This window comes from Trichogramma pretiosum, unplaced genomic scaffold, assembly GCF_000599845.2.
Source record: "Trichogramma pretiosum strain Unisexual culture from Peru unplaced genomic scaffold, Tpre_2.0 scaffold115, whole genome shotgun sequence".
In the NCBI taxonomy this organism is placed as follows: domain Eukaryota; kingdom Metazoa; phylum Arthropoda; class Insecta; order Hymenoptera; family Trichogrammatidae; genus Trichogramma; species Trichogramma pretiosum.
The window spans coordinates 7,829-20,396 of NW_019640800.1; the positions used below are offsets into that span (position 1 = coordinate 7,829).

The 12,568-nt window shown below is 31.5% G+C and overlaps 5 protein-coding genes across 7 annotated transcripts; 2 read left to right on the forward strand and 3 right to left on the reverse strand.

Moving 5' to 3' along the window:
* Window positions 1-1,539: 1,539 nt before the first annotated feature.
* LOC106652887 (metalloendopeptidase OMA1, mitochondrial-like) lies at window positions 1,540-5,502 on the reverse strand. Its single transcript, XM_014372050.2, has 7 exons — window positions 4,738-5,502; window positions 4,542-4,681; window positions 4,302-4,475; window positions 4,114-4,221; window positions 3,828-4,028; window positions 3,573-3,749; window positions 1,540-1,690 (listed from the first exon to the last, which is right to left on the reverse strand). The coding sequence occupies exons 1-7, from the start codon at window positions 5,096-5,098 to the stop codon at window positions 1,592-1,594; spliced, it is 1,260 nt and encodes a 419-aa protein (XP_014227536.1). The 5' UTR covers window positions 5,099-5,502; the 3' UTR covers window positions 1,540-1,591.
* A 725-nt stretch (window positions 5,503-6,227) lies between these two features.
* Window positions 6,228-7,600, forward strand: LOC106652890 (protein SGT1 homolog). The gene is made up of 5 exons (XM_023458630.1): window positions 6,228-6,605; window positions 6,685-6,792; window positions 6,880-7,078; window positions 7,143-7,339; window positions 7,414-7,600. Exons 1-5 carry the CDS (start codon window positions 6,564-6,566, stop codon window positions 7,519-7,521), a joined length of 654 nt encoding a protein of 217 aa, XP_023314398.1. The 5' UTR covers window positions 6,228-6,563; the 3' UTR covers window positions 7,522-7,600.
* Window positions 7,601-7,813: 213 nt separating this feature from the next.
* LOC106652888 lies at window positions 7,814-9,277 on the reverse strand. The gene is made up of 2 exons (XM_014372052.2): window positions 8,734-9,277; window positions 7,814-8,656 (listed from the first exon to the last, which is right to left on the reverse strand). Exons 1-2 carry the CDS (start codon window positions 8,887-8,889, stop codon window positions 7,841-7,843), a joined length of 972 nt encoding a protein of 323 aa, XP_014227538.1. The 5' UTR covers window positions 8,890-9,277; the 3' UTR covers window positions 7,814-7,840.
* Window positions 9,278-9,611: 334 nt separating this feature from the next.
* LOC106652891 (39S ribosomal protein L20, mitochondrial) lies at window positions 9,612-10,859 on the forward strand. 3 transcript variants are annotated; one of them, XM_014372055.1, is made up of 4 exons: window positions 9,612-9,716; window positions 10,145-10,259; window positions 10,331-10,441; window positions 10,498-10,859. In XM_014372055.1, exons 2-4 carry the CDS (start codon window positions 10,173-10,175, stop codon window positions 10,738-10,740), a joined length of 441 nt encoding a protein of 146 aa, XP_014227541.1. In that variant the 5' UTR covers window positions 9,612-9,716; window positions 10,145-10,172; the 3' UTR covers window positions 10,741-10,859. The 3 variants fall into 3 exon arrangements, with proteins under 3 accessions (XP_014227541.1, XP_014227542.1, XP_014227543.1); XM_014372056.1 differs by lacking the exon at window positions 9,612-9,716 and adding an exon at window positions 9,719-9,805; XM_014372057.2 differs by lacking the exon at window positions 9,612-9,716 and adding an exon at window positions 9,838-10,063.
* Window positions 10,860-10,917: 58 nt separating this feature from the next.
* LOC106652889 (triosephosphate isomerase) lies at window positions 10,918-12,411 on the reverse strand. The gene is made up of 3 exons (XM_014372053.2): window positions 12,035-12,411; window positions 11,456-11,709; window positions 10,918-11,381 (listed from the first exon to the last, which is right to left on the reverse strand). The coding sequence occupies exons 1-3, from the start codon at window positions 12,141-12,143 to the stop codon at window positions 11,001-11,003; spliced, it is 744 nt and encodes a 247-aa protein (XP_014227539.1). The 5' UTR covers window positions 12,144-12,411; the 3' UTR covers window positions 10,918-11,000.
* Between the last annotated feature and the right edge of the window lie 157 nt (window positions 12,412-12,568).

The following is a 12,568-nucleotide window of genomic DNA, read 5'->3' on the forward strand; positions in this document are numbered from 1 at the left end:
TCTTTTTTAAAAATAAACTGAATAAAATCAAACTCGATCGAAATTTTGTATAATAAAGCATCATAGTCATGCATAGTCATGTTTTGTTCGATAGTTGTTAATATTCATTTCCCTTCGTGGCATCTAGGAGAATTTAGGAAAAACTAAGCAACGATTTCGCTCAAAATTCTTATAGATTACATGAGAAAAATAGTGCATATTTCACATTTACACGTATTACTTCGACCTCGCAAGCTGTACATGAGCTTAAATGAGTTTGCTGTAGGTAAGTGGAGGTAAAATAAATGTACAGAAATATTTTTTACTTCATAATAATCATGAATCTAATAATTATATTGACAATCAAATTATTTATCTATAATGAAGGTACCCGGGCCACATCGATATTTTTCTGTCGCTATAGCTGGCTCTCAAGACAGGTACTTAAACTTGAATGCGAGGGTAAGCAGATGTCAATCAAAATTATTTTGTTATGATTTTTAGCTTGCGACATAATCTTCATCTCGTGTACAAATTTCAGAATGAGTACAATCCTCGCGTTACATAACGAAGGCTTGGGTTACAGGAAAACTCGCGTCGCCCGAGGTGTCGCGAGGCACGTCGAGCAAAAACTCAACGTAGTGACTGAGTGTCTTCGTCCACTGTCCTTGTTTACTGCGAATCCAAGTCGTTGTAATGTGAAGAACATCACCAAAATCTGCGACGGAAGTAATGTCTATCCCTTGGTGCAGAGCAGTTTACGGTAAGTTCATAGGAGTCGACAAAAAAAGCCCCGTTTAAAATAATTAGATGATTTTACACAAAGATTTTTTCGAATCTATGGTGATATTGCAGTTCTCCCCAAAGATTTCCTTACAGATTTCCACCAGGATTTTCACATATATTTCTACGAGGACTTCTACGTGGATTTCCACGAGGATTTTACCATGAAAATCCATCATTTTAAACATTGAGCGCTCTAACGCGGTGACGTTATCGAGAATATCTGTTCACGGAGGTTCTCAGTATACTGATGAAAATTATGCGAAAGTTTGTATACATGTTGATCGTTCGAGTCGCTTACATTTTGAGCGTTGAAAAAAGTGAACATCTAGTTTTCGTAATGAAATCAAAATTGAAGGTGAGATTATTAATCCGGACTACTTTGGACTAGAGTTATTCGTACAGAATTAAACCTCACGTTCCCATAAAAAAATCTACTAAATCTAAAAAATGAATCTAATTTTTTCTCTGCCTCTAGAGTTATAAATAAATCCGAACCTTCGTGAAAATTCTCTTTGTAAAGGATGAAATTAATCACTTCACCTGAGGGCGTAATCATTCATGTCTCAAAGACATGAGTCCCAAGCCCATGGACTTTTTCGTAGATCAACCGTAGAATCGACGTGCATAAAATAAATGTTTATTTAAATGTTAAAGTTGAGAAATTATAATTATATCGATCATCTATAAAAGATAAGGTCTATGGATTGGCGAGGAAAATAACAATATTCTATTAAATTAGTCAATTTTTATAACGTGTATATTATTAAAAATCTATTTTTTTTTCAATGTACATGTGGTATATAAAATAATTTTGTAGTTACAATTTTTAAAAAATAATTCCTTTCTCCTTAAGCTGAGACTCCATTTCAGAACGAGATCGCCCGTAGAATGCTTCTCTCGGATCTTTGGAACTTATTCGTGGACACTGAAAAAAAAAGTATAATAATGACCACATTATTGTTTAATCCCCATTTTAAGGTGTGAAATGATTTAACGAATTATTTTTGAGTTTTTAGTTTTTAATACATGCGATATCATTTCAATGTTCCAAATCACATTTAATAAAAAATACCGTGGAAAATTTACATTATAAACATCTACAGGTCGGTATTATGTCCATCGTCGTGTCTTCATCGAAGAATCAATTATGTATTCGTATGCCATACATTTTTCAAGTTTAACTTCTTTGGGCTCGTCGGGTATCGGACATCAATCCCATAAGTTACTAACGCCTCTAAAATTGACCTAGCTTTGTTTTGATAGAAGTTATGATTCCCTACTACGATCGCTTGCACAATTCTTCAGGAACGTTTTGATCACCTGAGTTTTAGTGGGTGAGTGTAAGGTATCTAACTGAATCCCAACGATCTGTTGCATCAGGTCGATCTGGCTCGCTACCCTATTTCTATCTCTTTTAAATTGGAAAAAACGAAATTCTACAAGGAAATAAATGGGACTAAATGGACATGCATCGGATTTCATTGCATTGCATTAGATGCATCGAGTCAACCTAATATGATTCACTACTTAGTTTTAGATACAAATTTTTTGCGAATTCCTTGCATATGAAATAAGTGATGTTTTACGATCTGCAATTTCGCAGAGAAATAGTTGGATTGCCCTTGAATAATACCATACCAAAATTTTAAAACCATGTATGGAAAAATGTTTAATTTAAGAGTCATTTTAAGGGTCGTCGACAAACTTATGCGATTTGTCTGGGCCTTTTGTAGATTCAGAACATTTCACAGGATTTTTGACTCATTTCATATGCACTTTTAACACGGCACATATAGAAGCGGGTCTAATTTTTATACTATTATTGATTATTTTTCAAAATATTCTGTATAGTCCTGCTACTCCAAATCTTCAATTTAGTTGGTTGAAACTTTTCTTCAGTCAAAACACCAACGGAGCGAAGGTAAAGAGAAGGGGGTGCTTACAACACTCGTTTGTGATGCAGCAAAGCATAAAAAAGTGAATCGAGCAGATATCAGCGTGGGTTGGGCACAATGAAAGTCCACAAAAAACCAAACCCCGCTCGTATCGACTTGCCGAGTCGATAAGGAGTCACTTCGACTACGGTAACTATCGTACCGCGTTACGATAAGGAGTTAAAGACTACCTATGCGACCGTCATTTTCCATACATTCAAATAAGCCTTAAATTTAGTCAAAAACCACGACTAAATTTTTAGAATTTTTTACCGATTCTCAAGGTTCTGTGTACTGGCGGATTTTTTAAAACTAATTAGCCGCAAGCGTGAGCGCGGACTTAGAAGCATTGAAGCGATCCGAATGAAACATTGGCTTAATTCATTTTATTATGAATGACCAAGCGGTCGTTATTTTTTTCCTTTTGTCATTAGCGCTTAACTACTACGGTTTTTTTCATTTGTGGATCCAAACACACTTTTGAATCTACGGCAGCGAGATGTTGCGTAACTTGAGAGCTACGGGCTCTCCAAGTTGTCCAAAAGTCCAAAAGATTGTCCAATAATAAATTTCAGACTTATTTTGATAGTAAAATAAATAAATAAAAATGAAAAAAATATATAAAAAATTCAATCCATACAGTCACTGAAAATTACTTCTATAAGTATTCTGTAGAACATTTACTAAATGATTTTCTTTAATAAGGGGTTTAAATGAAACAGAATTGATTCATTCAAATTTTTATTTTCAACTATTATAGGATGCGATCATTGGGTATATTAATTTTTTATTTATTATTATGTTTATCAATTGGAACTATAGGGCTATATATTTTAATTGAATATTCTTTGAAACAAAAAAATTTTTACTTACTTGTGCTAGGTTTCGAATTTTCAAAGCTTCATCCATAAAAGTATTGATGCGCCTTTCTCTATCGCCATGATCAGGATGAGTAGATAACCATGGAATTTGTTTAGGTTCAATGTCCAATTCTATTAGAGTACGCATTAAACCCCAAAACACAACAGCTTCTCTAACATCTATGCATGCCTGTAATTATTTTATATTAACAAAGCATGATTATAACAATAATAAATATATTTAATGCAAATATTAAAAAATTGTTACCTTTGCTGCAAGTAGAATTCCAACGATATCAGCTTCATTTTCGAGTGATCTGCTATATGGTAAATTACAGAAAATATTTACAATTGATTGACCTGTAAATGTAAAGTAAAGCGCATATAAGTCCGGAAATAAAGCCCATACGACAGCCAGAGGTATAGCCATAATCAAATCAATAATGATTCCTCTTGAAACCTGCTCATACTTAAAACAAATGAATCTATTTTGATTACTTTAGATACATTTTTATCCTTAGAATAAAGCATTGAAATTTAAAGATTAGACTTACAGGGTGGTTTAATATTGTATGAGCCATTTCATGAGCCAAAACAATTGCCAATTGATCATCATTTTCTGTTATATGTAATAAACCAGAGAATACAAACATATTGCCACCCTAGAGTAAGGAACAAATTTAATTTCAAAATATGATCTTTGGTATGTAGAAATTAGGCAAAGAATGTATAATTAGTTAACTGGTAAAACATAAGCATTTTTAGTTGGAGAATCAACTATAGCTAAGGTCCATGTCTTGTTTTGAAAATGAGGTAGATCTTTATTTGCATTTATTATTCTAGCAACAACTCTCAACACTCTGGTGTATACTGGATCATCTTTAGATATCAATGCTGATCCATATTGTTCTAGATGCTGAAAAAAAAAAACAGAAAATATTTAATTTAAAAAAAAAAATGGATCACAATAAATACTACTTACATTCTCGTACACTATTTGTGCAAGTTCTTCTTTCTGTGTATCACTCAACATGATAAATTGTGAGCGGTCAATTAATGAATCATATTTCAAATGAGAAATATAATAAATAAAAATTGAAGACAAATATAAGCCCAAAATTCCTAAAATATATTCAGTTACAAAGAGTTTGACAAGAATCGATGCTTACAAGTATTACCTAAGTAAATGAATTTTCTTTTATGAAACTTCTGCCAAAATATCTTTTTTTCTTCATCAGTCCTTGAAGTATACCACTTTTTGAATATTTTACCAAATAAAAATGCAGAAAGTCTAATTAGAGGTGTTATAATGACTGCAAACAAGCCATCTTTTTTTGGAGTAGTATGAAAGTACTTGTGTTGATTTTTTATAATTTTATCAATTTTATATACTTCATTTGAGTATATTGGAAGATGTCGCTTAAGAACACTATCACTTTTAAAATATGATGATTTTAGACGTACAGACGAACATAAAATTTTCCTAATATTATTGTTAGCAACACATCTGATAAAATAATTAATTTTTAAAATATACATTGTGATTCAAATTTAATCATGCCACGTGATACAGTTAATTTTAATTGTTTAAGCAAATTTATTTACGTTATTATAACTTAAGGGCACGCTATGAGCTCGTGCATAATAAATAATAGTTTGAAATAGTTGCTATTTTGATGACAGACATTGCTTTTCAATTTATAAATAATCCTGAAATAAGCTAACGATCTTGATGGGTGAGAGTAAAACGTGTACTTGGGTGTTATAGATTTATGGTTTTCATTGTAGTTCAACACACTACTGGTACGGTCATTTGTTTATGTGTAAATGAAGAAAATAAATAAACTAAAATTAGTAGGTTATAAACTGTATAACTTCGTTAAAAATAGTGACATTTTTCAGACGTCATTTTCTGACATTATTACCGATGTTTTCTAAGACGTCATATGAAGTGTCAGCATTTGAAACTAGAATTATTTTCTTTAATGGAAAAGCTTTCGTCATTTATGATCAAGCCCGAAAATATAAGAAAATCTTTTGGATTTTTTTTAATATATTTTATATTATTATTGGATTTTTTATTATATATAAGAGGGTTTCGTTTCTGAGCATCGTGTTTGTAGGTGAAATTAATCATAAATGATATTTGAATTTTTTAATTGAGGCGTTAGTTTTAGAATCGATCAGTTTTATTCTGATTCGATTCTGATTTATCAAATTATAATCAAAATTCAGTTGCAATTATTGCTTCCGACCAAGCATTACAACAATTCTTGAATGAATCGAGTCTGCTAATGTACAGTAGCTAACACTTTTCTGAGAATTTATAAGAGTGTTAGTTTTTAAGTCAATAGTGTAGAATTATCTACGTTGAATCTAAGCAAAATAAAATCTACGTAATAAATATTCACAGATAGTTATACATGTGAATTATATTAATGAGGAAATTTTATTCAATCAAGAAAATGCTGATATAATATTTTTTCAGCTTTTCGACGCTGCTGTCTTTTTTTAATATGATCCTATAAAAGCTTTCGATCTTTATGTTATTCTACTCGCAATTAAGCACCTAAAACTTCTCGAACTTTTGGAATATATATATTTAATTGAGTAACAAAAGAGGGCGCCGTAACTGCTGAATAAAAATAAATGCCAAAAGGTCCCAAGCAGATCCAGAATCGCGCCAGCATGCGTGTAATGAGTAACTGACCAAGGCATTATTGGCATAAAAAATAAGTGATTTGTAAAACACAGTTGCAGTATTGCCTAGCTTCATTTATGTATTTATTAATTTCCCATAAGAGTTACGAGTCGGATATTGCAGTTGATAGAAATTAACTAAATCTTCGATTCATAGGTTCAGTTTTATCTCAAATAAGTGTATCACAAATTAAATATTTTCCATCATCAAATGAATGAAGAAATATTTTGAGATCATCTTTTAATGAATATTAAGTTTTAATAAAGTGATTCTATATATAAAATATACTATTTATTCGTCGCAATGTCCAATGAGCTATCTTCAACTGTTCCGCCAGTAAAAAAGGTTAAATTTATGATTTTACAGAAATTTATTGTTGATGTTTGGAAATTTAATACAACACAAATTTTCGCCTTGTTTTCAGGTATCCAATGAAATTCGATATGACTGGTACCAAACTGAGACACATGTCATTGTGACTATATTAGCAAAAAATGCACAAAATGTTAACATTGAATATAATGAATCTATGGTATGTTGTATGAGTACATTTTTATTAACAATATTTCAGATTAATAATTTCATTTAATTATATAGATCAATTGTTACATAATTCTAGATAAACACTTCAGCCAAATTACCTAATGGAGCTGATTATAATTTGAAACTTGATTTAGCTCACAAGATTGTTCCGGAGCAATCTCTCCACAAAGTGTTCCCTTCAAAAATAGAAATAAAATTAAAAAAACAAGATGGGTATAGGTGGTCTGCCTTACAACAAAGTTCTGAACAGCCACAATTGAAGCAAATTTCTCCAAGTAATTATTAATAAAAAGTAGTTTAGGTATTAAAACATTTTTTCTGACGACTGATTTTTTCTAGATATTTCAAATATGAATCAACCTCCCAAGTACCCAAGCTCTAGTAAAAAACCTAAAGATTGGGATCAAGTAGAAAAAGAAATTGCCAAACAAGAGGCTGATGAGAAAACTGATTCTGGAGATGCCGTCAAGGAAGTCTTGGAAAAAATTTATGGACAAGGATCAGATGAAGTACGTCGAGCAATGAACAAATCATTTGTAAGTTTATATAAATTTTTGAATCATTTATGTTTACATTAATGTTTATACTGAACGATATATTTTTAATTTAGCAAGAATCTGGTGGCACAGTACTGAGTACAAATTGGAAACAAGTTTGTGAACAGCCAGTTGAAAAACGGCCTCCAGATGGATTGGAGTGGAAATCGTGGCAAACATAATTTCCCTCAAAAACTATATTATTAAAATATTTGGCAAGAAAACATCAGTTGTAGAAAATAAAAACAAAGTTCATGTTCATTTCTTTATTTATTATGGTAAAGCATATTTGATATCACACAAATAAAAGCTAAAATATTTGTATAAATTATTGTCTCTATAATTCTAAAAATTCTGTCAACAAAGATATCTGCAAATTTATTAAATCTAAAATACAAAATACATATATTTTTTAATATATATTACAGTAAAATTTATTTACATTTATTATAAATAATTTGAATATTTAGCACCGTTAATATTTTTTATGAAAATTATTTTTCAACTGAAAGATCGTATTAAATATATAAGGCATACCGTTACACCCAAGTAATAGCTAGTAACTTTGATTTGTTCCATATCTAGATAAGGTGTATGTGTAGATGCAACTTCATAATCCTGATGAGGAACATTGCTTATTTGTGATTCGCTAACATTATTGATTTGAAGCGAAGTAAGAGCTGCAGTAATATTCTCTTCTTGTACATCAATTTTCTTTGATATCAAAAGAAGTTGATCATTCAAGTTACTTTCTATTGAATTTTGTGCTTCTGATATTAAATTCTTCATACTCGAGATTCGTATATTATTATAAATAATTGATCCAATCAACGAAAATATGGCTAATGATGCTGAAGCCAAAATAGATAAATATTTAAATTGTTGTGTATTTATAGCTTGACAATCATGATATTCTTTGATAGCCGTTGCTAATCGCGTAAAATAATCTTTCTCTTCTCCTTCTATTAGTTCTAACTGCTCAGCTAGTTTCAAATGTTCTTGCAACTTTTTATTTTCTAAAATAGTGAGTTGCACATATTTGCTATCGTTTCTTTTAGTTTGAATAAGCTCACTATATATATCTTTTAGCTTTTCAGTGACAGAAGCAACTTGTTGAGCAATGTGCCGACGTTGATCTTGACACTCAAAAAGTTTGTTCTGAATAAAAATCACATGATTTTTCGCAGCTTCAATTTTGTCCATCCCAGTTAGTTGCTGATACCAATTCCAATAGTTCATCAAATTCCTGGGTAATGGTCGAGAACTTTGTAGATCAACAATATCAGGATTTTGAGTAATAGAAGACCCATTCAATTGCTAAAAATAAGAGTAATAATTAAAATAAATAAAAAGAAAATTAAAATGAATCTACGAAAAAGGTAATGATACATTACCTTCATTAAATGACCTAATTTAGTTCTAGCACTATTCTGTATAATGGAAATCTGTTTTGAAACATTTTCTGTAGCTCCACCAACACTGTACGGAAAATTTCCCTTAAACAATTGGCTGGATAGAGACTTGAGAGCTTTTTTCGTGTTACCTGCCATTACAAATGATTCGAACACTCATGGATCAAACTTAAGCAAGTACTAACTCCGTCTGCCAAAACAATATTACCAAATGTCATGGAGCAGAAGATACCGGCATATTATGACTCGGCCACGTAATAATTATTTTCAATTATTGCATAACGATACGCGGCTAATACTTGCTGAACTGTCAGAAATGCAATATTTTTTTGTAGTGTTTGTTCGGTTCTCGATATTTGATTCACTGATGACGAAGAATCAATGATTTAAGAAATATCTGATACTTCTTGAACGAGCTTTTAAACTAGTGGCAAGTACTTTTAATTTATTATTTTGAACTTTAATACACAATAAACAACCAATATGGGTCCACCCGCTGACCTACTGTGGTCCGTGCATATGCAGCATGGGTCCTCGTTTAAATGGAATAAACAAAAGCGACATCTGTATTTTTAAATACCTCACTCGCTCATTTCAATGCATGTTAATCCACCCCCGCATTACGAAAACTAATAGTCTAATGTTTTTAAAAATAATTGTTGTATTTCAAAGAGTTCTCTTTAGCCCCACAAGAAGTTTTTTCCAAACTTTACAGAATCGCACTCAAACACAAGTTTTTCCAGCCAAGCTGGTATTTTGAATAATAAGCTTCTGCAATAAAAATGACTGGTCCGTGACATACTCCTTGACTGATTAGTATTCACAGAAATTCTAAGAAATAAATCGTCTGACGACTGACACTGTTCAGCAGACTGTCATCTGAACGCCGGCGAATAATTTTTTTTGTAAAAATCCTGAGTTGTTTCAGGATCCTGAACGGATATTCTATTGAGACATTAAGCGAAGTGAGTTATTTGCACAGGTCTAAAAATAATCTTCGAATTAATTTACAGGACATATTAAAAAGTTATGAATGCATCTCTACATAACCAAAGTAAATTATAGTGCATGCATTGTTGAGTTCTATTTATTTACTTTTGTACTTCACTAATAAGTCTTGGCATTCTCGGTCCTTTTTGTAATAATAGAACTGAATTTCAAAGAATTAAATTTTATGACAAACTAAAACTAATACAAGACACTGCCAAATAATCAAATTATACTCATACCCATAAAATAAATTTTATACTTGTCTAATAGAAGGATACAACTGATCCTTGATTGATTGAGGCTGTACAATGAATTATGAATAGTAACTCATTCAAATTTGTAATAGGTTTTTTTTAATATAATGCAATGTCCTGATGAAAAATATCTTTCATACATGTTACAGAAATTTGACAACAACTTAATTCATCAACATGGTTTTCCAAACTTTAGCACTCATGACTAGAGCTAGAGGCCCTGATGAATTCTGGCGGAAAAGAAGAATATTTCGATTGAGTTCTGTAAGTACTTACTTAAAAAAAACGAACATAAAGTTACATATTAAAATACTTAAAATAATATTCTTTTGCAGCATTTCAGAGGACGATTCAGAAATTGTTACAGTATGGCTATTCGAGCTGTACACAGATCTCTGCAATTTGCGACCAAAGGCAGAGATGCAAAGTACGACATAATAAGACAGGTAAGAAAACAAAAACAATAATTTTTGAATAAATATTAATGTTTTTTATCCTTTAGATTTGGATGAATAGAATTGATTCTGCAGCAATGGAACATGGCCTTACTTACAAAGGTGTAAAAGAAGGTTTGACACGATCTGAAATTCATTTAAATCATAAAAGTCTAGCTGATTTAGCTGTTTGGGAGCCCAGAACTTTTAAATCTCTTGTCAACATAGCTCATGAGAGGGTCAAACAGGACGGGCTCAGGATGATGGGTTATTTAAAAGCACCTGCGCTTGTTTTAAGCAAAGGAAAATGAAATGAATTGTACATTAGCTTATAGTTTGTTGAAGCAATGAATGCTATCAATGCTCTTGTTCATTACTTGTACGATAGTTTCATCATTTAAATATAAGATAAACTTTGTTATTTATTGAATGGTCTAGTGTCAATTCATTTTTCAATGCCATTTTTAGTTATCAGGATACAGCAAATATTGATTTTCTCAACTAGCAACATTTATTTACGATATACACAGTAACAAGTCAGTGCAACATAATTTCTTATGAATGGAAATTTTTACTGTTTTGCATTTATAATTTTTACAAAATCAGGTTTCAAGGAAGCTCCTCCAACCAGAAAACCATCAATATCTTTTTCTTTTGCGAGATCTTTGGCATTATCAGCAGTAACTGATCCTCCGTATTGAATTCTTAATGATTCTGCAACAGCCGGGCTAACATTTGCAGCAAACCATTGACGAAGTTTATCATGTACTTCTTGTGCCTGTTGAGGCGAAGCTGTTTTGCCAGTACCAATAGCCCATACTGGTTCATATGCCACAACAACATTATCCCATGATTTAATTTTATCAGCAATAGCCTTGGTTTGTCTGAACACTACCTCTTCAGTTTTTCCAGCCTCTCGTTCTTCTAATTTTTCTCCAATGCAAGCTATGACCTATAAATACAAACAAAAGTAAATTTTTACATTTTGTCAGTAGTTAGTGTAAGAAATCAATTACAAATATTTACTTTTAAACCAGCTTCTAGAGCATGAGCAACTTTTTCAGCTACCAATTCATCTGATTCCCCAAAAACATTTCGTCTTTCAGAATGACCAATTATGACCCATGGAATGCCATTATCCACTAACATTGCTGGACTTATTTCTCCAGTAAATGCTCCTTTTGGTACTTTATAACAATTCTGAGCACTGATACTGACATTAGCAGGCAAAATTTCTTTAGTGTATGATAAATAAATGGAAGGTACTCCAACAACTACCTCTGTAATATAAATAAGGTAACTTAAATGCTAAGTTCTTTTTTAATCATTTATTAATATTAATTTTAATACAAAAAAATACATTTAAAAAAAAAACTAGTTTATTTTACTAATGTGATGGTTGGCCATAAATTACTGACTTCCTACACTTAGTATTATATACTACGTGCCAATTTTAAATATGTAGTACGTGAAAATACGTAATTTTAAATGTTTAAGCAATTAACTTTTCTCATATAAAAAAGAAGGAAAAAGATAATTAAAATTGAATTATTCATGATTAGATGTAACATATGGAATTCTTAAATTGTATGCGGGGATACTTACCAACATTAGGATCAAGAGGTCCAGCTTTTAAGAAAGCAACAATATCATTTATTTCTTTTTTGTTTCCATTCATCTTCCAATTGCCTCCCACTATAAATTTGCGACCCATTTCTGCTAAGATTTTATAACGATTCGACAAAATGTTCGAAATACTAAGCTTCGTTAATTCACAACTATAGGCTAGAGTGAAATGTCAAAGAATTCGACTTTGATGCGGTCCGTAGTTATCTCGAATGATTAAATTCTTGCTACAATTCTGTCATTAAAGATTCATTAAAGAGCACTTGCGCAGGCCTGTCGATATATAAAAGCTAGGTTAAAAGTTTAAAACCATTATATAATGATATCACTGTGTAAGATATATTTACCTAGCGCCGAGTGCTGATCAAGCTGGGTCGATAACAGCAGACAGCTTTTGCATTTCGGAAGTTGAACGCATCGTTACGTGACCGGTCACATTACTTTCTTTCGCGTCTGATAGTGTTTTTGGCCAAGTTTGATGAATTATCATAAACGCATAGTGACTCGAGAAAA